Here is a 26,440-nt window from a genome sequence, read left to right as displayed (position 1 = left end):
TTAATTCAGAAGAGGTGTAAATCTTTGCAAATAATTGGAGTCATATAAACACGTTGTAATTAATTTTTAAGAAATACATGTACATTTTTGATACAACAATATTAATTTTCTTTGTTTTTTTATTAAATAAAGAACGCAATTCTGTGTTGCAAGTCTTCGCACTTGCCTGATGCATTCTTGTCGCATGATCAGTAAAAATGTTACATGGTCATAGAGTTTTCGATATTACTAATTATTACAGACACCCTGACCGCTTGATCTTGTATAATACAATGCGCACAGTTCGTTACGTATAATATATATTATTGAGTACAACAACATGCACTTATTAATAATGGATAATATAGATTTGCAGAATTTTTTTTATACCTTCTGCCTATGTTGCATAATAAACCAGTTTCTTATAAAAAGTCGTCGTTTAACGTATGTATATTTTTCGCGCTACACGGCTTAGCACTAGCTTATGTGTGTGTTGCAACGACGATATTTCATTTGTGAGAGTTGATAGATTATAGCACAGAGTTTATTACAAAACAATGCACACGTCAGAGAAACCTCTGAAGATTCTTTATGGCTACTATCAAAAATGGAAACTAGATTTATATGAGATATAAATTAGTTTTGATTGTTCTCGCTTTTCTCTCTTATTATATTTATGTATTAGTGTGTTTTTTTGGTATGTTTATTGTATTTAGAAGAATGATCACTAAGCGCTTTATTTGTAACAAAAAAGAATCTATCTAAACTATTTCTAAAATCACTTCATCGTCCATCTTTAATTTTTATACATACATACATACAAAAAATACCTGTTTCTCATATATACGCTTTCGCTAATTGAAAGCGAGTCTGTCACTTACAACGCCAGTTTTCGAGTCATGCGAGAAACTATTGGGAAAGCAAGTAGGATGTACACAAAAATAGTAGATAAAAGATGAGACAAAAATATGGCGCCATAAGTAACAATTGCACGATAATAAAAGCGAAGAATTCTCGACACATGATTATACAATAATTATAAAATATTCTTTAATCTAAAATTTTATTTAAATAAAATCTACGAATTTTATCGAACTTTGGGAAGCAGCTTTCGTAAGCTCTCGTCAGTTATTCTATCCAAAAAATTACCGTGTGTGATCGGAACTTGAGATATGTTTCTTAAATGAAACACGATCGTTGTGAGCAAGTAAGTAAGAAGTTTCTCTCGATATTCAGAAATAACGTTTATTTCTGATTATCCGATGGTAGACCTTTTATAGCGAACACACCACGAAAGAACGGCTTGAAGATCTCCAGTAACGTTTGTGTTCGACGAGCTGAGTTCTAAAAATCAAAATAGATCAATCGTTAAAGACAAGAAAAAATCAACAAGTCAATTTATATACATAGAAGTAAAATATAAAAATTAATAGTTTTTCTATCGGGAGAGCGGAGAAGTCGAACTCGCGTTGTTGTACTATATCATATGAAAGGAATATTTATCCATCGACTAGAGTGAAGGGCGATTAGATTATGTTAATCGATTGGGTGCGATTCTGTGGAGAATGATCGTCGCAAGAGCTCGAACTCGCGCGTCAACGGAAGCAGTTATACTTTTTCTTTTTCCAGATCGCGATCTAATAAGAGTAGATATTTCAACTATATACATGCTTACCAGAATCACACTGTTGAGAATTTTGCTAACGTTAGTTACCACGGTAAAACCTGTGGCGAATGCTCTCGATGGTACATCTAAAGAAACTTTTGTCCTATCGAATATGACAGTGTCCTCTGTGGTGGTAGTAGGAGGAGGTCTAGTTCCTATCTGTGCACACAAATAAAGAACAGATTTATTCGGTTCTCTATCTTTTTCTCTCTCTTTCTGTTAATTAATGCATTTCATCACCTAGTGAAATAAAAACATTATGAAAATTACGCAAAATTTGAAAATCCGTGTGTAAATATTTACATTTGTATTTGTAATCCTTACGAGATATAGATAAGGATTAAGGGTAGGATAGGATAGGTTATTATAGATAGGTTACAGACATTACACACGTTTATTTTCATAATTTTTCTATTTCACCAGTTTAAATTAATTACTACAAGAAGGATTTTTCGAATAATTCGTATTTTATTTATATAAATTAGACTTTTTTTACAAACAAAGAAATGAAACATTTTTGTATATTTATCTAAAAGTTTATTGATGTAAGCAAAAAATATACTTAACAAAAATGTCAAAGCGTACTTTTAAATTTTGTAACTTTAATAAATAAATTTCAATCATTAAATATTCAAATTACGAATAAAAAGATTGTACATGCAAATAAATAGATTTTCAGATAAAAGGATGTGGGAAAAGATTCGTTTAGGTGATACTGCTCTACAATAAGTTTGCCACATATAGTAGACAAAAATATAATTGTAGATTTATTTGATATCCAACATTATATTATATATATATTATCAATATTTTAAACATCATTCATTTTTATGTATTAATAGAGCGCTTGCACGCGCTATTTACATGTCATTTACACACAGCAGTAGTTCTCGAGTTTGTCTCGCCTGAGGAGAGACTACTATTAAAGTTATTTACAGCTTTCACGATGGCAAATCGATTCACGCTACTCTTCTGCAATTTATATTAGACACACAGCGCAGCCTAACAATTTAACCGAAGGGGGAGGACGTTGATTCTTCAAGAGAATATTTCCTGCGGAATTCCGTTATTCTCTCTTTCTCTCTCTCTGCTTTATTTTTCGTTTTGTGCTTGGGCTCTAAAAATATACTTTTTTTTTTATCGGAGGACTTCTATTGACAGAGGGGGAAGATCTCCTGCCGTTTATCGGCCCAGCAACTAGAAAAACAAAAATCCACATTCCATATTACATGGAATTCTTCTGCTTGTGTAAAAGTCTCTGTACCGTCCGTCTCAATATTTTTGGTTTTGTTTTGAGTATTTTTAATTTATCGCATTGTTTCCTAGGGTTGTATCTTCTCTCAAGCGTTCTTGCTCGCTGGTCCCAGACGTTAAAATCCTTAGTCCAATGTTCGCGTTCCATTGGCCCGTTTTATCCCGCCCGCCTTTTAAGCTGCCATTAATACGCCGCTTGCGGTGGCACGTAATCATACTGTTTATGTACAACATTTAAGGTTTATTTACAATGTTTTCACCTTAAAATGTTTTCACTTAATGATGGATATCATTTGCGACTACTAAATATCGAAAGATCTCGTCTTGTAAAGTTATGTCTTTCGAGGATGATAAGGATGTTGTAAATTCGGGGACGACAGTTAGTCGGTTTAGTCAGAAATTTAATGAGAAACGTGTGTGGCGCAACCGCGGACTTTTTGCAGCATTCGATTATATGTCGAGCTAGTTTCGAAGCACGGAGAAAGGCAACCGAACAAACACGATAAAAAGCACCTACATATGTTCTGTGACTATTGCGAGAAGAGATTGAAGTTATGTTAACTGGTTCTATTTGAAGATAAGCTATAGTGTTAAATGTGAGACTTTACATTGTGAAGAGAAAATTAATAAAACAAATTAGAAAGCCAGAGAGTTTTACATGCAGCAGCTGCTAAACGATAGCTCATCCACGAAAAATGTTTTATAAAAACAAGTTTTGTAACATTATAAAGAGATCTTCCTCGTACATTTCATCATGCATTTCATCATGCAGTCATCATAATTAATTTTCTTGTAGCGTAAAGAATTAATTATTATTCACAAAACTAATAGCAATAGCCTCCTCCCCGCCAGATATACGTTCTCATCTTCGTCCAGGTATGTTAAACAAAAGTGCGTTTTATCACAGTTTGTTAAAGATCGTCATTTTTTTGTCGAAAAAAATAGAAAACACTTGTTGCACACATAAAATGTATCAGAGTTCTAGCAGAGACAGCTTATACGTTACGTGTCAGATAGAGAACAGACGACATACAAGAGTGAGACTTCAAATATATGTCACAGCAATTTACAAAAATAAAAAGAACTTATTGCAATCCTACCCCTGCGAAGTTAGCAAAAGCTCCGAGGTTGGCGCCAGCACTCGCTCCACCGCCGGTGCTCGCGCCAACGCTCGCTCCACCGCTCGCTCCACCGCTTGCTCCACCGCTGCTTCCGGTCGAACCGCCGCCTCCTGTATTAGCGTTACCGCTACTCTGACTGAGAGTCGACAAGGAGTTAAGTCCTGTGCTTAAGAGAGAGCTCAAAATATTCGAATCCGTATTGATCGCCTGGGCAGTACCCGCGCCATTACCTATACAAGAAATAAGTTTCGCACAAGAAACAATTCAATCTGAAGTACAAAGTAATGCGATGTCGCGCGATTGAAAGTTATATGCAGAAAAAAAACGGTCTCGGAAAAGATTTCGGGTAACTTTACACACCTGTACCAGAACTACTGCCGGAACCACCGCTAAGACCACCGACAATGGAGCTTAATGGCGCGACCTTCGAGACAAGCGCGTTCGACAAGCCGGCCGAGGCTCCCGAAACGAGGGTCGTTGCGCTGTTCAAAAGCGGACCGATGCTACCTGTCGCGGCCTGAACCTTCTGAGACACTAAATTAGTGAGAAACTGCTTCGTGGCTGAAGAGTTGGGATCGATGCCGAAAGCGGCATTTTTCGCCCGGTTCGACTCGTCGAGAGCTGTGAGCGCTCTCGTTTTCGAATCGATGAAGGAATCCAATTTCTACAAAATACATAATTATCTATTAAATTAGAGGAAAGTTTTGTTTTTTAAGCAACAAGAGATTTTTCTAAAGATTTATTAATTGTTCTTACACTAAAAACAAAGCTGATGATGCCATTCGTCACTCCAAGTGTGACACCGATCTTTCTCTTATCCCTGTTACCCCTTTCGCCGTCAGCCTCGTTCCCATCAACTTCGATCACGTAAACCTAATTGTAACAGAGATAATAATTATATTTTTTTACTTAATCAAATAAAAATGCTATAAAATGAAAGAAGAACAAGCTTAATAATCTCAGACGATATTCTGAGAGAAAAGAAGTAGAGAGAAAAAACAAAAGAGTTTTCCGCAAGTAATAATTTGTCTGAAATGTGTAATTTTTTCGCAACTTCTATTTAGAATTTATAATCGTAATGACGAATGTAGCATAAGGTCATCAAGATGTACAACAACTTTGACCCTCGAAAACAATTTCTACAACGTTCAATCGAAAAGAAATCGTTACAATTGCGATTCTCACGATGTTTACATAATTTGACGCTATTATATCTCTCACACGCAATTATAACCATTATGCAACTCCGCTTTCATTTGAGACGAGCGAGGTTGGCGCGTGCCAACGATTGTCTAGCTAACGGAATCGCGCGCGTTCCGATATGTTAATGCGATCGCTAATGCAATAACATCGATACTTCATCGTCACCGTGCGGCGGCGGCGGCGGCGGCGGCGTACGTACGCCACGTGACTATCGCAAAGATTTCGTCGCGTTTGTATCTATCTACGTGTTTGAGTTCGTAAAGGCGACGCTGACCACTTTCACTCATGACTTGTTCTCTAGGATCGTGCTTCTCGCTTTTTCGTATATTCTCGGTCGTCTTCTTTCTTTTTTTCCTTCAGTTTACAGTTTGCTTTTAGCTAACATTACACACGTACGATTGGATCGCGACGCACGTCTCGCTTCCGACACAACTCGTTTTCGCGCGACGACGACGACAACGACGACGACGAGCACATTTCCTCTCGAAGATAAGCATTTCCGATTACAAATGTATCAAAATTGACCGTCCGGCGTTACAACAAGGAAGAGATGTCGCGACGCGAAAAAATGAAGAATATAAGAGAAACTTTCACTTTAGAGAATCAATCCGCGGGATAAATATTTATATAATCTACGAGATCTCTTTTGTAACTTGTATAAGATATGTTTACATTGTGTGTAATTGAATCGAATTTTCTTTGCCATATTAACGCAAAATTATTGCGAGAATTTTCGCGAATGTTTTACTTTTAAACTCACAACTTGAACTTTACATTTCTATTTGTCATTGTTTGTCGTGCGGTAATATCTTTCGAACTATTCTTTTTAGGTCGAGTGAAGGCAGTGGCTTATTTATTCAACGTGTCGCGCTTAGAAAGGAAAGGAAGGACACACGCAACTTTGTGTAACGCAGTTTGCCGAATTCTTGTCTCACTTGGACATTTTGTAACAATGCAGTTTGTGTGTTGCAAAATAATCAATCGCGTTTAATGTTCCGCGTCTCAATTTTCTCACGAAAACCTCGCGACGAGTGTGTAATGACACGTCAGATGCAATAAAATTCTATTCTAGTGTCTCGAGTGAGAGACCGCCAACAGTTTAGCGCGCGAATGTCTCTCGGAATTCAAATTACTTCATTAAAGAACGAAATGTGCACACAATTGCAACTCTCTTCTTCGATTTCATTCTCTTACTTTCTAAGATAATTCCAGGCAATATCTAACGTTTCTTCCAACTTCCTACGCGTGACTAAAAAAATCCAAAGAATGGAAGCATAATTTACTGTTCACATTGTGCGAAGACAAAATGGTGACATGTGCAAAGTGCATTGATGTGTGTTTCAAGAGAGAATGATGAAAAACAGAGATGAAAAACACTTACATCGTTCAACGGATTGAGTTCCTCTTCCGTTTCTCGCTTCACCACAGGACTGCAATTGACAATGGCAATGGCCAAGAACAGTCCGCAGAGCGCACAAAATATCCGCATTGTGCTTTCTTCTTCTCGGTCGATTTAATATATCGATTCAATCTGCATAAAATAAACAGATGTCTCTTCACATGAGGATTCCCGGTAGTAATAAAATTGAAAGTCAATCTTAAATGCTGAGTGAAAGGACTGCTTATGTAAGTACGGATGTAAGTAAACTTGAATTAATTTTGGTTAAAATAATTCGACCTCTAGTAAACAAATTGATACACTCGGGAGAAACAAATGCAAACAATTTTCACATGCTACTTGTAAAACATAAAACTTAACTTTATCTTTAAAAGTGTCAATAAAAAATCAGCTGTCAATCAGCTGATCGTCAATTTTTGAAAACGTCAGACCGTTCGTTCATGAATTACATCGTAAATAAATCGTAAAACTGCAAATATAATTAGATAAATAAAAACACAACAAAACAAGTGATCACAAAGTAATAACACAGAAAAAGCATAAGTGAATGAAAAATATGAGAAAAAAGAACTTAGCACGTGTATATTTGTTTAGTTCGCGGCAAGTGTCAAAACTAAAAACAGATTGTAATTTTGACAATGTGCGCGCGATACAAACATTTCGTTTATGCAAAAATTAAAATCCAAACAAACAAACAAGCAAGTTCAGCAAAGTCACGTGACGAACACAAATGCATAAGGAAGAATTTGCGTGGACTTACGAGCGCCGGCGCGGCGTGTGGGAGCGAGCGAGCGAGTGCGTGAGGAGTTGTGCACCTGGCGGAGTGCGAGGCTCGTTTGAGGACCACGGTGAAGGAGGTCCCGATGTCTTACGAAGTCGAAGGGGAGCCGAAGGCGAGCATGTGTGCCCCTTCGAGAATCGAGAATCGAGCAGACCACCGCGCGAACCTCGCCTCCCGCAGGTGGGGCGCCTTCCAATTCACTCCGTTCGCAAAACCCGCTCAGCCGGCCGGCATCATCCATAGCCCTCTCCAGCGCGAAAGACTACCCTTCTCCTTCACTTCTCTCTTATCTTTACTTAGCTGGCGCTTTTAACACGTCAAACTATTGCGCTCGAGTTTGGAAATTATCGCTAAATCTGACGCAGAAGCTATTTAAACGGGGGGAAAATAATATTTTTTGTTTTATTGTTTCATAAAAGTTTTGAAAACTGAACGAAGCTCAAATGTACCTTTCCTTTCGATGTCCTTCTGTACGTAATAGTTGATCCCACTAGTCACGCTCTGTGTAGAAGTAACAATAAGGCGTGGGAAACGAAAGAGAAGAATTATTATTATCTATACATGTTCGTTTAATTGTGATCATTTTTGTTCCCCAATTATATATCATCTTTTTCCGAGATAATAAAAGAAGATGATTATAAAGCGTGGGCGTTAAGCGTGAGAGTTCGCTTTCGGTATTGTTCGTTGTATTTGTTTTCTTCCTCGTCATGTGAACAAATATAACAATAGGAATCAATAACGTACGTAGTTTCGACAGCGCTATCGTCTGGAAATTGTAATTGATTATTTAAGTTTAGAAAATCGACTATAGCCTACAATCCATCGACATCTCTACGAGTTCGCGTGTGCGAAGTGCGCGCAATTGAATGTGCATCAATAGTATATTTATTGCGTGATTTCAAAGCGCAAACACTCGCGTTCAGAGACTCTCGCTTTCTCGACTTTATACTCGTTCGTAGTATATTCTATTCAAACAATTGCGAAGAATCGTCACACTGACTTGGCATAACAAATTTGTATGTTATCTCATATTAACTATTTGTGTGTTATCTCAGATATTACGCAAAACGTTTTAGCGCGCACGATTCGTGGCAAAATTACTCGAATAAAGTTCGCTTGAGAAATGTCTCGTTAAAATAAATTCCACGTCGCGTAATGATATACACCTGTCAACTGTGATAATACGCAACTGTCAACGGAAATCGACAAGTCAGAGGTGACGGCTTGAAGAAATTCTCCATTAATTTCGATGGTAAATTGACTCTTGCGATCACTAATCATCATTACACGCAAAAACAGAATATATTCACTTTGTAATTGTATCATGTGCTCGTTGATCTCTGATCTCACTATCGTTTGAATTTTATAATAACGGTAAGAATTGCAACAATCTCGAATTAAATTGACCGTTCGATATGACGATTTGACAACGTTAAAATTCGAAGTTTAGCGAAACCCTGTTAGCGACGCGCGCTTGTCGAGAGAAGCGTCAAAGAGACAATCACGACAAACAATTTGCAGGCATTTATTGCGCATATTTTCGGAATGCATTTACCGCCTGCATGTTTGAGCAAACTATTCCAACGCGCAAGTTCTGTTCAACAATAGTGGGAGTTTTGTAGGACAATTGCTCAATGAATTCCTTTACATTTGAGGTTCGTCATTTATATGCGTTACATGAGCAATGAAATGATACAATCTAGGCTACGATAATGCAATTTCGCCACTTGAAACACAATATCGCAATAATAATTCGCATGACAGAAATTGCTAGAATAAAAACTTGAATATATAACGCGCATGTTAAGTATTTTACATTTGTGTTAACGGATTGATTCCAACGTGAGATAAAATTATAGTTTACTGAGTGAATACAAATATGCAATTCATAAAAGTTAAGAAAAAACAATGTCGGGGATCAAGTTAGTGTAAACAATCGAACGTTTCTTCAAACATTCAAATGCTCGATTAAAGTCAACCGTTCTGTTTAAATAGAACTTTAAGTAGTAAAGGTGTCCTGTGTAGTCAGACTAGTGTTCGACACTCGCTCGTGAAGTGGCGCCGCGCAGCGATCACGCGCGCAGACGCACACAGCATTTCAACCGCGAAGAAACCGCGAGTGGCTTTCCAATTGAAAGAGAGAGTAACGCACTTCGGTAATCCTCTGTAAGAAGAAAGCAGAAAGAGGAGCAAAATTCCACACTCTCGAGATCAAAATCCTCAGGCTTACGTAAAACCCGGTCTCTGGCTCATATCCTGGGAACCGATCCGAAATTGTACATCGATCGCATTTTCGAAAGTGCAATCGCCGTGAAAGTAAAAATGTTATTATGTAATCTCTGCTCTTTTTACATATCTTGAATTTTATTCCTGTAAAACACGTATACGATCGTATACCTGTATACGATCGAATTCTATAAAGAGAATTAAAAAAAAAAAAAAACGCGATATAATATCACCGAGAGGTCAAAGAAAAATATAATAGCGATTTCCTTCTTGTACGCAACTTGCGTTTTTTTTTTTTTTTTTTTTGATCTAAGATGGAATCTAAGGTGTAATTATATGGCAAATGCATATTAAATATTGCAAGAAACGTTTCAATGATATCGCGTATAAATGAGAAAAAAATACTTTATGCCGTTGTACATTGGCACGAGTGTACGCAAGAAGCAATGTTATAAATATATGCTGCAACTATGTGTTTTGTTTGTATTGCACACATGCAGGTATCGAGATGATTGATCTTGTGGTGTAACACCTTGAACTTTCTATAAAAAATCACACATAATAGTATTCGATAAATTTATTGGCGAATATATTAGTGAATCGAAAAGGCAAAAGTCACATGTACCTTAAATGTTGACTCACTCGATGCTCTTTCTGAACAGCAAGATTCTTTTGATTAACAATTCTTGATTAATAATTTACGTGCATTTGCTCGTATACTCTCGAGCTAAATGTACGGTTAAATATAGCCTTTTTTTTTTTGCAATAATTTTATTCGTCTCGTTATTTTTCGCAATTTTACTTACCTTCTTTCAGCTGCTCGATCTTTGATCTCGTCGACCTCAAAAACTACCAGGCACACTAGGTCGAACTGTCGCAACGATCCATACTAGTTAGCGACGCGCACCAACTCAATGATGTCACTCACGTCCCAAGCGATTGACTATTTTCGCGTAACCGCGACCTTTGCCGCGAACATCTTCTCGATTATCGATCGGCGACGACGACGCCGCGCGAAGGATCGTGCACACGTGTGTCGCGTGGGAAGAACTAAGTGCGAAAGACCATTTGTTCGCGAGCCGTCGATAGTTAGAAATTGAAACGTTTGATTCACGCCGCGGCGATGTGCCGGAATAAAAGCGGAGGAGCGCGAACGTTCGCCGTTCTTCGCGAAAGAAAGTTGTAACGGGGAAATTGACCGCGCGAAGCAACACGTGGCGGCGCGAACGACTGTGACGAAGGTGAGCGAAGAAATTTATGCCCGCAATTTCAGCGTCGCGTGACGGCGACACGGAATCGGCGCGGAGGATGACGGATCAACAGACACATAGACCTGTGTACACTGCAAATCCAAGTGTGTTAATTTAACACACTTGACGTGTGTTTTTATTGAAGTCATTTTTAATACGTTTCTTAGTGTTTAAAATTGGAACACGCTTAATACGTGTTGATTTAACTCACTAAATTAATACGTTTTAAATGTATAATTTGTTGTGTGTAATAAACGACATATTATCGTATAAAAGTTTGGAAGCTCTACGTTTTCATAGGAGAACAGAATAATAATATTTATGTTTCAAAAAAGCTGCAATGTGAAAAACTTAGATAACTATGGTATAATAAAGTTTGTCATAGTGCAGTATTCTTTAAAAATATTAAAACATTATTATTTTGTTCTCCTAAGAAAACGTCGAGCTTCCAAACTTTTATCACCTGGTTCAGTATGTAATATTTTGACGTTCATGTTATACGTGTCATTGATTTGTCTCTCTTGAGAAACATCAGAAATAAAACCAGTAGATGGTGATGATTCGAGTACGAGGCTTGATGGTTTTTCATCATAGACGTACAATATATAGACTGCGCGTTTGGCTGAAAAGATGTCTTCAACGTTGAGAGAGACAACATACTTTGAATAGTAACTCTTTCTCTATCATTTACCCTACTACTTCGCTAGACAAAGATGAGGCTACTATTCAACACCAGCTGTCTCTCTCTCAACGTTGAAGACATTTTCTTAACATGGCAAAGGTAGGGAACGCGCAGTCTATATATTATACGTCTATGTTTTTCATACAAAAAAAGTACGTTAACCTCACTTTTGTCTTCAATTTCATCATCTTCTTCAATATCACATAATTTATTATTTCGATCGGCATCAAACTTTTGTAAAATGATTTCTTTGTTGTTGATCATTGATTGTAACACTACATCGTTATTGCTGGCTTCTATTAAAGTTGCACGTACAATTTGAAGGTCAGAGATATATTTTTTAGATGAAAACGTAATGCGTTTACAACGTTCACCGATTAAACAGTACACTTTCTTCTTCATATTAAATAAAAAATATATTAAATTTTCACAAATCACATTAAACATATATTGCACGTCAGCACACTTCTTTCCGCCGCGCTGTACTTGTCCTAACATATCTCTGTACTCTGGAAGGAGCGAGAAAGAAAGATTGATGCGCGCGCAACTTTCTACGCAGAGACAACGACAATTTTGATGTGTATTTTGTGAAGTGTTTTAATTTTGAAACGTTTATCTGTTCAAACGTGTAAAACGAGAAATATGTATTATTTTAACATGTCTAAAACTTGTGTTTAAAACTATGTTTTATTTTATTACACATTTTAGATGTTTACGCATTTTAACACACATGCGATCTGCATAAAATTATCATATTACACATTTATGTGTGTTTAAATAACACGGATAAGCGTGTAATCTTAAAATTACACAGAAAAAATGTGTTAAAGTAACACACATGGATTTGCAGTGAAGTGTGCAATAATGTGCCGGATAATGGCAGGTTCGATCGGATTTAGATCATCGCGCGACCGTTGTAGAAACTTCTTACTTGCGCAATCCGCACAGACAGATCTATCATCTACTGTTTCGTAAGGGTACACGATGCTGAAAAATGTTCGCCGGCTTCCGTGTATATATTTATCGCATAACTAATGCGCTTCCGTTACACGTTATAGGATGTGTTGATCTTATTATTAGCGTTGTGAGATTTATCCGATTATTGTAAATCGTTATGTGACAAAAACAAAATGTTGGGTTTCAAAATTACCTCAAGATGTGCTAATTATATACATTTATGCATAACAAAGTTTATGCAAAAAGTTGAATTAAATATCAGATATAATCACATGTTACTGGTTTGTCGACATTAGCAATTTGTAAAATAGAACCAGTTTTTTTGTGGACATTAACGTTTTTTTTTTTCACCAAGATATTTCGTAAAGAAAGAATATGAAAGAATATGCTTTTTGTAAATATAATTTATACCATCGTTGTGTCACAAATAATTTATAGTTTACATCGCCGCTCCATGCGACAATGTAAAGTTGGCGATCGTGATGCAAGACGGATCGCGACGCGCCTTAAGGTTCTATCGTAATTATTGTCGAAGAGCATCGTCTCCCATCCGTGACAGCTGACACTGCAGAGTCAATTTTATATGGCGAAATTGCTTATAATTACGCGCGCTTAGATGCGTTTCTGCATCTTGGCCCGGAATGTCCGGCTCAATGAGATGCATCTATTCAATACGTCCGTTCCAATTCGCGTTTCGCAAGCTCCGGCTCCGTCCATAATCCGATGAATCGTTTTCTTAGACGAACATAAACAGATGTTTTTTTGCAATATCATCCGCTCTGAAAATGGTCGGCCGGCGATTATAAACAAAAAATCCTGTTCTCTACGGCTTAGGGACATGAATTATTGAAGATTTTGAGAGAAATAAAATACGGATAAAATTGTAGAAGACTTTAAGAGAAATATAAATCATGGAATATATTATATATCTTTAATAGAAATGTTGCAAGTTTAAGATACGTATATGTTTTTTTCTACTAATAAATATATGCGCATAGATGATGTATAGTATTTTTTTTTTCTTTTGCACCTTGATATTCTTGGATTCTAGAACACGGCGATCCACTCGCGGGAACACTCTTGGGCAACACTCACGCATCGGACGATCTTTGAATCAACATGATATCAGGACAGAGAGGTCACACCTAATGATCTACTTTTACGTCGTTCAGAAAATTGACACAACATAAATGAGTTTACATCAGAACACAATGAAGTCTCACAAGTAAAGCAAATCTCGATATGATACATATAATGTGGATTTTTACATTCTATTTGGTATAACTCATGTTATACCAAAGAAGCTGTTAAGAATAATCAAGGTTGTTGTTGCTTAACAATATTATTGCGACTTTCATTTTTTTCGTAATGCACTTACTATGCACATGTACATGCACGATATTTTCGATATCCTTTAATTGTGCGCACAAATTTTCTCAGATCAAAAAAAATTATCTTGCGTGTTCTACCCACTGTGAATTATTTACCGTTCACTTTTTGGCGCTCGAAAGCAACAATAAATGTTTTTTTTACGACTGATAGATGGGTAACGCATTATGGATCAAGCTTTGCCGTTGATCGTGTTTAAAGATCTCCGATGATGAAAGTAGTCTTGTTTTAATTTTACATGTTCGAAACGACAGCGTGTTGTAAGCTTAACACATTAACGTGAAAAAAACATGACCCAACAAATTTAACGAACATGCCATTTATATAATGCTTAATTATTTGCACTTGCGAAAGAGAATCAAAATAAGAATTGCGTAAGATATTTCTATTTTTTATTTTTTTATTTTTTTAATTTACGTTTAAAATACGTGCCTAATCGCCGATATTTATGATAATCAGAATTTATATATTTAAATCAGAATACGCAAGAGATATTCTAACGGTATTTTCTTTCGTCTATTTCAGTTAAAAAAAAATCGACTATTGAAATAAACACAGTTAGATATTGCGCAATGCAAATCTGTGCACATGTTACGTGCTAAAAGTGTTGCTGATCGAGGTAAAGGTACAGTACGAGGGTCAACGAATAACCTCGAGTCTACGAAAAGTTTCACTTTCTTTAACGATAGAAAGTGACTGTGGCCTTCATAGTTCTTCGTAGTAATACTTAGCTGGTTGTTGGATTTCAGATTTTCACTATGTACTTAAATGTAAATTAATCGAATATTACTAAAACAATTCTCATCTTTCTTCTCATATATATATATATTTTTTTCTTTCTCTTAAATTAAAGAACAAATTAGTTTACAAATAAATTTCTTCCTTAATAGCATTAATTATCAAATTAATTTAAACAAATTCATTACCTCGAACTAATTTGCTTCGTATTTCTCTCTTCAGAAAGTATTTTTTTAGTTAGCAGTTAACATCGTTTTTATTTCTTTTTTTATTACACGTCACGCTCAATTGATAGAACAATGGGTTGTTTGTTTTTCTAACAGCGCTGTTTATTGAAAGTAATTTTTTTACGGTCCACCGATTTTACCGTATCGAGCTTAATAGCAGCACGAGTAATACGAGAAGTGATGGCATGCGCGCGTCGCCTCGCGCGCGGTATTGCCGGAAGAAAATGATCTTCCGTAATAATAAGCGAAGGATCTATAGGTCAAACAGTAAAATGTGCTTTCACTTGGGAAACAAGCGAACAAAGAAAATGAATGTGTCGCGGTGTCTTCGTCATTTTAACGAAACAAAATGAAAAGCGCGATATGTCGCGAGAATTTCTTAACTTTTTTTCTCGCTCGTTAATTCATCAATTAATCGCGCTGAGAAAGATCTATCGTTTCGATCATATAACGACACATCGTGTCTCTTTTCATTCGTCGCCTTATACAATCGCGGATTTTAAAACACGCTCGCTTTTTTATTGAGAACGAACGACGGATATGCACAAACATATAAAACGGAATTATTTGTAAGATAAATATTTGACACTAAGTAACAATTGTTTCGTTTTTTAATGTCTCTTTCGATCTGTTACAAATCCTTAATGATTTCCGAGAATAATGTCATGCATAACGTTCAGGAAGTGCAACTGAATTCAGAATTTTCACTTCCGCAAGCATAACGAGGTTGAGAGACTTCGCAATTTATTATTGAAATATCCCGACCGGTATTGAAAGTAAAACCGGTGCGCAAATCGAACAGAGACACGCCGATTAATATAGTTGTATCGTGTGATGCAAGCGCGAAACAGTTTCTTGTAAAGAATAGAAACGTTGCGAGAGTCGGACACTGAAAGCTTATGGAGTTTAGGGATTCTGTTCGAGAGCTCGGTTCAAAGAAATGGAACAGGATCTGTTGCGGGATGATGAGCGTGAGATGAGCGTGATGTTAAAAAAAAAACACTTTCACCGGTCGTTTGCGAAAAGAGTCAAGTGTCGATTTGTTGCTGAAGGCAATTAAATCGATGTTTTACGCAACGTCGTTTATACGCGTAGGTCTGCAACCTGGCCGTTTGCTCGCGCTATTCGTTCAACTTCAAAGGTCGTTAAAATAAGTCGGTGTGCGATGTTTCTTTCCATGCGACCTCACGTAAACTGTAAAAGAGATGTGAAACGAAGTGCGCGTGTGTCTACGAAGAACGAGAAGGAGAAACGCGAAGAAACGAGAGCATGAAATGTTAGTTTATGCGAATTGCGTAAATCCTCAGTCAATTTATGGGCCGCGTCGAGAGACTTTTGCCCCGTCGGCTAATACGTCACAAATGACAGAGATAGAATTAAGAAAGTAGAAAGGGGAAAGGTCATTTTTTTTTGTTTTTACAAAAACCTGCGTTTGAATGTTGTAAAACGTCTCGTTGAAAGTATTTTGGCTTGTAATGCAAATTACCGGTGTTGCAACAAGTCTCGTTACAAAAAGCGAGTGCACGCATTTTCAATACAAGTGAACTGTCAAACCTGATCGCCTTCGATGCGAAGCAAATCGCTCGAAAGAATCGCGGATATGATATATGTCCCGGTTTATGCTATCGGCAATAGGGAAGGAAGAGAGAAGAAAAGCGACGCATGAGAGAAAGAATATTGCTTCCTAGTAAAACAAAACGAGTTGTTAACGGCGTCGCTTACCTGGTTAGAGTCTCGGACAGTTCGACTGTGTAACGAGCGTCATTTAAATCCGGGACACACCGTGTCTTTCCGGAAACACACTCGAAGCTTATCAGCTCGGGGTAAAATGCCTGCCTCTGTAATTTCCTTGATTACATATCATCTCTCTCTCGGATCCGCATTCCTCAATTATCGATCGAGTGTCGGTTTTTGCTCGAGATTTTGTCGGTACGTGATACAGACGAGAAAATCGACCATCTCCAGTGCTCCTTTTGTCCGATAAGAGCTTCCGGATAAGCTCTCGCGCTTGTTATTTCGGATACGGCACGCGTATAACGCGTTTAACTGATGTTGACGCACGCGTCGAGCGCCTTCTCGAGTGAAATTCTTATGTTTTGCGTATCGCTTCGAACGAAATCGATGTTAGAAACTCTTCCCGCACGAAACAGTAGTATTTTCTAAATCAATAACAATTTGCTTTTCTATCGCAAAATTATATTCTCCGTAGTTAGGATTAAAACTAATATTGTTTCGATAAAACATCAAACCACCGCGCCGAATAAAATCAGAATATGTCAGCAACAATCCCAAAAGTTGACAATCATTACGCACGAATAAATAAGTTTCTTTATTATTTACACACACACTGATATCATGCGCGCTAGTATCTCGTGATTTCTAATCGCAACGCAATAATCGCGCAGTTGTTAAAGTGTCACCGACTGATTCGTTCGTGTTTCACGCTTTAATTATTCGGAAGTAACAGTTTAAATGAGACTGAAAAAGTCCGCGGCGATGACGTGATTTTTGTCCTTGTGCACTTAGATTATCTTACAATTACTGTTATATAGAAGCCAGTTTGCGTAGCATAATGCCCACATGATTTCATAGTAACAAAACTAATTGCGAAACGGTTCATCTGGGTTAAAAAGATTAGAGACACAGTTTCGCGCGCGTAACTACACTGACGTGTACGAGAGACAGAATTATTATTTTTACAGTCATTGTATCAAAAGTGCGTCAAGTACGCACGTATAGTTTCACGCGGAAGTGTTCACAAAGATTACTACTTTCACAACGTGGAGATAAAATAAGATAAATCGCGAGAGAGCAGCTACACAATATATACGTTTACACCTTAAGATTTCTTTTTTTGATGCCGAGTTTGTCTTCGCAAAAATGTTGCGTAGGGAGAGTTCGTGGACGGAGGCGAGTAAGACGGAGGCGAGTAAGACGGTTTCGGCGGTGGCGAAGGCGGTGGGTAAGGCGGATTCGTGGGTGCACCGTACGCGGGCATTTCGTTCTCGTTCGCGGAGCTCTCTGAAGATTTGGCCGACAAATTGGCGCTTGAGCTGGACGATGTGCCGGACAGACCTGCGCTAGAAGTGGATGACGTGGCTGACAGCTTCAAGACGGCGCCGATGATCTCTTTGACCGACGCGAGAATCATGTCGCTTGGATTCGGAGTAGACTAAAAATTGAGAAAGTATTTCGGACAAGTGACAATCTAATTTTTTTTTTCGCATTGGATATGAACGCAAAAAAAAAAACAGTTTCTGCGATTGTAAAAATTAATTCAAGATTGATTGGGAAAGAGATATATTTTTTTTTCTTACAGGTTTGTAGGTGCCGTAAGAACTGTAAGAATCGTAAGCGCCGTACGTCGTGGGCGCGTAGTACGTGTCTCGGTTACCGTAACCTTTGGGACCGTAGCCTTTGGGACCGCTCGAGCCAGCACTGGCACCGGCGAGCACTCCTTGCACAAGTGAACTAACTAGAGCTTTAACGTCCGAATCGCCTGCTGACTTAGCAAGTTCCTGAAATAAAATTAAAAATGATAATTTCATTTATAGTTTTGTCGGGCCAATTGTTTCTAGTTTTACCACTCAAATTATATGAAATGTGTATTGACAAAAATCATAGACGATCGAGTAATTATATGAAAAATATGAGACAGAGTTCGATGCGTACTTTACTTAGCTTGGCTGTGATGCTGGCAATGAGATTCGACAGTACTGATTGTCCGTACGGTCCTTGAGGCTAGATTAGTGAAAACAGAGATGGAAAAAAAAAATAAGATTGTACAGTTGCAATTATGAATTTTTATCTCTCGATTGCAAAGAAAGCTTGTGTAAATACCTCGCTCAAAGGACCAGCGAGTGATGAAACTAAAGATCCCGATCCCTCTTTACTTCCGGGCTGAAATTTGAATAATAGTCTTCTTATTTAGTTTTTACATTCATATAAAAATATCATACTACTGTTTTTTTTTTCAATTTTGCAAGCTAAGATCCTTACACCACTACTCGTGCGACTGAGAGGTCCGATCAAGGGACCTAAAAGAGGTCCGATCAATGGCGCTATTAGCTGAATGAGAGGTCCTAAAATAGCGCCAGAGTCACTACCTTGACCTTCCGGTCCCTGAAATAAACAATTTGGTGTAGCTTAATTCTTTCCATAAATTTTAATTACACAATATCATAATTAGATTAAGCTTACTTCACTGAGTCTTTGAGAAAGTGGCACCAAAACTCCAGGGAAATCAATACCTCCTTCTTCTGGCTATAGAAAAGATAAATATTCTATCATATAATTTTGTCTTAAATACGTGCGAACACAATTTTGTATAAGCAATTTCTTAATCTTTACATTAGACAAATCTTCGAGAAGAGGAAGTGCGCCACGAAGTACTTCTGCCAGATCGACATCAGCTTCCGGCTAAAACACATTAGTTTTATCTGAGACAAATTTTATCTCCAACATTGTTTGTGAATTATAAAATTTATATATTTTACTATAGCTGTACATAGTTGTATGTGTTACAAATTTTTGTTAATATATTGTTTCATGTACATCACTAAGTTCCTCGAGAATTGGCGCAGCTAACGGTAACAAATCGATTATAGCTTGTATAGATCCACCCTCTTCTTCCTCATCTTCATCTTCCTCCTGTTGTTCCTCGTCCTCATCATCGTCCTGTAAAATGTTTTAACATTAGGTGTTACATAAAAATTAACAAAATCCAATAATTGTGCGGTAAAAAATTAAAACAAACTGTTTACATTTAGTTCCTCTTGTGCTTGAAATGTTTCATTGCGTCTATCTCGATTGGGCGGCGGCTGAAGCAAACAATAAAATTTTAATTGATAATTTAGTAGTCAATGTAACAGTATGTTAATGGCATAAAAAAGTACTGATTAATTCATTTCGGTTTTTTATTGGCAATTATGTAAATTGACCGATTGCGTTACTAACGTTTCTGTTCGTTGCGATGAGAAAAAAAAAGAAGATAAATTTGTCTTTGGGCCTCACTTGAGCAACAGATTTAACGCTTAACCCACAACGCTTTAATGCATATTCATAGACCAGATTATAATATCGCACAAATCTTTATTACCTAATTTCTCAATTACTATTTTAAATTCCAAATTTTACCAATGTTTTATCACGTTATTATTTATTTATTTTTTCTTAGTCAACTGATGTACTAAATAGATAAAAAAAAAAAAAAATACATTCGAAAATATGTGTTTAAGCGTAATTTTAAATAACAAAGTAAAGCGCAAGGCAGATCAACTTTCACGCTTAGAAGTCGCTTTGTGTTCGAGCGTAACTGTTGATCACTATAGTTTTTACAACTATATTTCACAAACATTGTTGCGATAATTTCATCTTTTTACAATAATCGTTGCATTAAATGCTACTCTTTTGTGAATAAAAATAAAATGTTTATTTTTCTTAAGTTGTGACAGATCTGTCATTTATATCACTCATGGAATCTGATTTCATATCAATGATGTATGCACGTATAGAGATATTTAAATGTAAATTATTTCATTTACCGAGGCGACACATACACACCACTCACCTCTTCCTCGAAGGCCACCTGTATCTTCTGCGTGTTCGTACCTTTCAAGATGGAGAGCACAGGCGGCACTACATTAACCTCGGTACTGTTCTTCGGCAGTTTCCTCAGGATACCCAACGATCTCAATAAATCGCCGAGTACCGACGATTGTCGTCGCGTCTTTGACGATTTCTGCGTCTTCGCATTCTTCGTTTTCTTCTCGCTTTTCTTCTTCTTCTGCGTGCGCACATTCTGTTCCTCATCTTCCTCTTCTTCTTCTTTTTCTTCATCCTTTGGTTCTATTTTTTCGTTGCTCGTGTTCGCAGCGAAATCGTTATTGAGAACAACGTTGATCCGTCCGGTCTTGTTGGTGAGCGTGTAGTTTTTCTCGAAGTACGGCGGGAACTCGTCGGGAGGATTTCTAGTGCGCATCGCGAAGTGATCCTTTGGCTGCGTTTTCGTAATCGTCATGGCCGCCGGAAGCTGCTGTCTGGTGATCGTTATTAAAGCTTGAAACGGAAAAGTGAGCAGAGGCTCGCGTGACACATTTTTTTCGGTCAAGCCGTTGTTCACGGCGATCGGTAACTGCGCGAGATCGTTATTGAGCGTCTTGACGTGAAGATTGAAAGACTTCTTTTTCATGGTTTGAAGCTTCACAGGCTCCTGCGGACCGGAACTGTTCTTATCAGCCGGATTGTCGTAAGCGCCGACGTTGTTAGTTTTCGGCGGCAAAGGAAGATACGTGGCGGCGGGTGGCTGTGCCAACAGTTCGGGATTCCCGAAGAAGTCGATCTCGCTTTGCTGAAAGGGATATCCAAAGTTCGCGAACTGTGCAAAATTCGTTAGTCCGTTGGCGGTATTCGCAGTCGGAAGACCGAAAGAATCCTGTTTCGACATCGCGGGTTTCATTCCACCGATAGGCAAAGGGTAAGCAACCACCACGTCGTCCGGTCTTTGCGGTTCTTTCAGTCTCCGCGCTGGATAGTTTACACCCGGTTGTTTCTCGTTGAGCGGCGCCTTCTTTATCGTCTCTTTCGACTTGGAAACCGAATTGTCCGCAAGAGATCCTCGTTTCTCGGCCATCGAGGTGGTGGACGTAGTGAGATTTATCTTCGACGCCACCAAACGCATCACATATTTCGACCAGGCTACTAAATCTTCCTTCGAGGTGATCTTAAGCGGCAGCTGAATCTCCAAGATCCTCGGCGAGGCCGAAAATCCTTGATCGCTCTCGTTCGGCGAACGCTTTCGGGATTTCACGGGCACCGAAGCCACCAGATGGGACATCATCAAAATTAAAATGAAGCTCGAACGGGACAGCATCCGTGACAGTATCAAGAGCGTCTTCAAGTTCGACATTTCGCTTCAAAAGTTATTCTTTCTTCTCGAGATTTACGTTATGTGTGTGATTTTAGAAAGTTACATCTTTTTTTATTTTTTATTTCTTTGATAAAATTTTTTTGAATATGTATTTTTTATTTTTACTTAAGACAATATATAATTCAATTAAGTCATAATTCTTTCGTCAAAGTAACAACACACACACACACACACACTTGTGATTTTTTTTCACACTCTATTCACGATTGCAATAAATGTGCTTCACCGACACAACCTGCATGTTGAATTAATTAATTTATGATTTAATTTAATTAAGTATCAGCACTTAATCAAGTTTGTTCTTGAAAAAAGAGCACGGCAGCGGTCTCGGAAGAAAAAGTTCTTAGAAAACACGAGGATTTTACCTGAGGAACTGAAGAACTGAATAGGAAAATGGTTGCTTTATAGGCTGGGCTTAATCAGAGGTCTGTTTCTTCCCTGGTCGCGGAAGCATGCACTTCTTTCCATGCACTATCGGGATATCGGCTTCGTTAATCATAGTGCGTCGGCGCGGGGGCGGTCGCGTTTACTTCCGTCGGTTGCGTTTCCTTCGACGAGGTCTTCCTCTCTCTCTCTTTCTTTCTTTCTGATATTTTATAGATGATTACGCGCGTGGTGGGCGAGCATGTAATGCGAAACGCACGTGATGACAGGCGAGAGCGACTTTCGTAAAAAAAACGACGACTCTAATCTTGTAACAGCGTGTAGCAACATTATAGCAGCGTAAATGGTGAAATTATCTTTTTGGAGACACAGAGTCATTTTAGTCACTTACCATTATAAGTTACATATTAGAGAACGACAAAGAGAGATTCTAGTTGAAATTGTGATTATATCGTGTGGTTATAAACGATTGCGCATAAACCGTTGTTAATGCGCGGAACCCGTCGAAACGAGTTCACCGTTTACGCGTCTTCTTCCGGGTGAAACAACCTCGTCGGACGTTGTTTCGCAATAGGTACTTGCAATTTATTTCCATTTAAAAAAGCCGACGGTCAAACGCAACTTTCGATTTACGCATTTACTTAATATCATTAGCGTGTTTGTGTTGTGCTTGAAAGCTCGAGACGAGCAGTTTTCGGTTTTACGGAAACATTTTAAACTATTTGTCATAGGCTATGTGTATAAATTTTTTTTTTTCTTAATTATTGTGTAGTAGATATATATTTTTTGTACAGTAGAATAGTTAAAAAAAAATTATATAAAGCAGCAGAGAATTTTTATTTCGGCCGTGACACTGTAATCGTGATCTTGAAATTCTAAGCAACAAGAATAAGAACAAGTCTTGGGGAGTGATAGCATCCTGTTTCTCGTTAGACACAAAGCAAGGACGCGTTCACACCCACTCGCGTTAATGATAGTTCTCACGACCAAACTATCGAAAGTAACGACGCACAAACCGTAAAGTCATTAAGGATGTAAATTAGTGATCTTAGTCTTATGAACTTCTTTGGATGATTTATCACGTGTCACTAATTAGTTCAAAGTTTTGTTAGCAATCATTATTATTATTTGGCAATTTTTAGTTTAGTCACATTATGATGTCTCATTTTGTATGAATTGTTCAGATTTCGATTTGATCACGCAATATCTACAAATACGTATGTAAAAAGGCATATAAAATATATCGACTTTAGTTTCTTTTCGGGATACAAAAAATGTGTCGATTCGTTTATTATATCTGCTAATCTTTCACTTTTATGGCAATTAAATTTATGTAAGATCTCTCATTAAATGGAACCGGTATACAAAAAACCGGTATGTAAAAAAATTATAGTTGTGAGAAAAATATATATATATATATGTAAGATAGTCTAATGCAAAAGTGAAAGAAAGAAAGAAATTAAGTTAAAGAGAATTAAAAGTTTCTTAATAATAAAAAATTTATTAGCGTATTTTATCTTACATCTTTAAAAAAAAAAAACCATTTGTATACGCCCGAAGCAAATCGTAGAGAGTGCGATACAATTTGCATCTAGCAAAGTATATCCAATAATAGTATGACTGATAGCAGGGTATGTGATGAGTGTCTCGGTGATGTTCAATCGAGCGCGACAGAATCGACGGGGAGGAAAAAAACAGAACGGAACATACGTGTGCCCGAGGCTGACGCACTTTCCATTGTACAAATGCGCGGTCAGTGTGCACCGTACTGTCGAACTATTTGCCCGATTTGCAACATCGTGTTCGGAATATGTTTTTCGATTGCTTCTGATAAAAAAAACTACGAGTCTCGCAAGTTTTTTGTGAAAATAAGAATGGCATCTAAAGATACAACTAGAAAAACACGCGCCTAAAGAGTTGCAGAAATGTAAAGAGTATGCAAACATAAAAAATATATACATTTTAATTTATATTTTTATGTTAATAAGTTGGAAAATTTAACATTTTACGCGAGAAACAAAAACACAAAATTAATTTTACGAAATTTTTCACACAGCACTGATATTTTGAGAGACTAGCACATCACAGACGCGCGCTACGCGCACGCTATTATTGCTTTTATTGTAACGTATAGTGTGAGTGAACTTAACCTGTCACTACAATGACAGTTAATATATACGTCCTACAAACAATATAATACACATAATGTACATATGAGAGATGTCAGAAATAACGCCTGAAAATCAAACTCAGAAAATAAAAGAAAAAAGGGAGAATGGAAAAACAACACGTAACTAAAGTCACGTGACAGGGACAAGAGTAAAACAGAGAATACATTCCCCCTCACCAGGGTCGCGCGGCCGAGGTCAGTGACCCTCCCACCAAGGTCGCGCGGCCGGGTCAGTGACCTTACGGTAGTATGTATATAATATATATAATATACAATATAATAAATTATATGTATATAATATATATTATTTAATGTTATATATAATATAAATTACAATCACGTTACTTTAAATTGTCACGTGTTGTTTTTCTACTTTTTTCTGTCAAGTGTGACTTTACTTATTCACGTTTTTAATTTTCTCCACGTATACGACGAACTGTCAAAATCGCTTTTCTGTCATTATTTACTCTCTCGATCTTACCGATTCGATTCGACTCGACTCGACTCGATCAACTAACTAATCAACGCGGAAAAGAGACAACAATAGATGTGATACATTCGATATCAAAACATGCACTTTGAGGTACACATGGATTTTTTATATAGGAGAAGGAAACTTGCAAATTATACAAAAAGCTTTTTCGTTCTGTTATGCTTCGCTTCGATAGTCATTTATTAACGACAAACTTAATGACAATTAATGTAAAATAAACACCCGATACAAAAAAACCATCAGCCATGCAGAAAGGAAATCAAGTTGGATCAATCAGAAATGAAGTAAAAGACTTGATTTTCTCGGAATTCACATGAACTTATCACCGCTGTTATTAGTTGTTTAGTTACTGTATATATACACCTTTCATTTTCTCGATCGATTGCCCTAACTCAAACCGGTTATAATCAGACCGTCTTTAACTCCCGGCCGACCAAGATGTGTCGATTGACTCTTGGGAAAACCTTCATCGTCGTTAAAAATAAGTGAAAGTTTTTTAAATTCGCAAGTATAATACGAGGCTCGCTTTAATCTCATATTTATCACAATGCACACTTGCGTGATGTCAGAATGAGATACGTGTACGGCTTCTTGTCTTTACGCTGCTGTTTTGCAAATATGTCAATTAGAAAGGTAAAGTTTGATACGTATATACATTACAAACGTAAATGCTATTAAAAGTAATTGGCAATCGAAACATTATCGATGCAGACAAAAGTGTCTCCGTCTAGCGAACGTTTACTAAAGTCTTTTAGCACTAATCGAGGGGTCTCGGGGTTTTACGGTTGCCTCATTAAAGTAGCTGTCGGTAAAATCGCCATTTCCATTAAATTAAAATATGTCAATTTCTCAATCGTTTTAGAGATTTACAAATTTGTTAGATGATATTTGCTTGATGACTTAATACGTTTCTCTTTATATACGTGGTAATACGTGGTGTCGTAGATGTAATCTGCATATGTAAATTGCCATAAATAAAAAACAGAATAATTTTGTTTCGTTATTATTTGCTAAAATCGACACACAAACGATTACATAGTAAACAAATTTGTGAACGTGTTAAGAAACTAAGTTGCAAAATCTTATATTATGTGAATTTTATACGACGCACAAACTAATTTTTGTTTACTCTTTAATAAGAGCTGTAAGTTTTCAATTATGTAATCCTAAAAAGTATTATATGTGACTCGACAAGTAAATCGTGTTGAAACAGTGATATGAATGATATACACATGTACATTTCTATGTACGTCACACACTGTTTTTTATAAACTGCTCTAAATAAATTAAACGTGTTTTTCAGTCGCATTACAACAAACTACGAAAGGAGCACAATTATTTATTCTTGATATATGTATATATTTCAAAACCTTTTATATATATATATATATACAGGGTGTCCCAGAATAGCCGTACAATCTCTCGTAGGCAGATAGAAGGAATAAAACTGAGTCGAAAAGTCCTGAACCATTTTTTTCTATTATTTATCATAAAGGAGTAATTATTGAGTAAATCAGGCCAATCAGCGCCGATCTTTAGCCAGGCGCACGTCAGTAAGCGCTCACAAACACCAGGCGCGCGGCTCACTGACGT

At 37.3% G+C, this 26,440-nt stretch overlaps 2 protein-coding genes across 3 annotated transcripts; both read right to left on the bottom strand.

Annotated features, from left to right (window-relative positions):
- Positions 1-170: 170 nt before the first annotated feature.
- Positions 171-10,778, bottom strand: LOC109858113 (putative lysozyme-like protein). 2 transcript variants are annotated; one of them, XM_020435180.1, is made up of 7 exons: positions 10,436-10,778; positions 6,605-6,754; positions 4,777-4,893; positions 4,381-4,684; positions 4,000-4,250; positions 1,655-1,804; positions 171-1,323 (listed from the first exon to the last, which is right to left on the bottom strand). In XM_020435180.1, exons 2-7 carry the CDS (start codon positions 6,710-6,712, stop codon positions 1,225-1,227), a joined length of 1,029 nt encoding a protein of 342 aa, XP_020290769.1. In that variant the 5' UTR covers positions 6,713-6,754; positions 10,436-10,778; the 3' UTR covers positions 171-1,224. The 2 variants fall into 2 exon arrangements, with proteins under 2 accessions (XP_020290769.1, XP_020290682.1); XM_020435093.1 differs by lacking the exon at positions 10,436-10,778 and adding an exon at positions 7,383-7,524 and having other exon boundaries at positions 174-1,323.
- A 6,933-nt stretch (positions 10,779-17,711) lies between these two features.
- LOC109863994 (putative protein TPRXL) lies at positions 17,712-19,281 on the bottom strand. The gene is made up of 7 exons (XM_020444750.1): positions 19,223-19,281; positions 19,078-19,135; positions 18,872-18,994; positions 18,713-18,772; positions 18,545-18,613; positions 18,190-18,390; positions 17,712-18,044 (listed from the first exon to the last, which is right to left on the bottom strand). The coding sequence occupies exons 1-7, from the start codon at positions 19,279-19,281 to the stop codon at positions 17,712-17,714; spliced, it is 903 nt and encodes a 300-aa protein (XP_020300339.1).
- Between the last annotated feature and the right edge of the window lie 7,159 nt (positions 19,282-26,440).

Source organism: Pseudomyrmex gracilis, unplaced genomic scaffold (assembly GCF_002006095.1).
Source record: "Pseudomyrmex gracilis isolate BER0280 unplaced genomic scaffold, ASM200609v1 scaffold_0, whole genome shotgun sequence".
NCBI classification, from domain to species: domain Eukaryota; kingdom Metazoa; phylum Arthropoda; class Insecta; order Hymenoptera; family Formicidae; genus Pseudomyrmex; species Pseudomyrmex gracilis.
The sequence above is the reverse complement of the archived record's forward strand: the minus strand, read 5'-3'. Positions and strand labels throughout refer to the sequence as shown.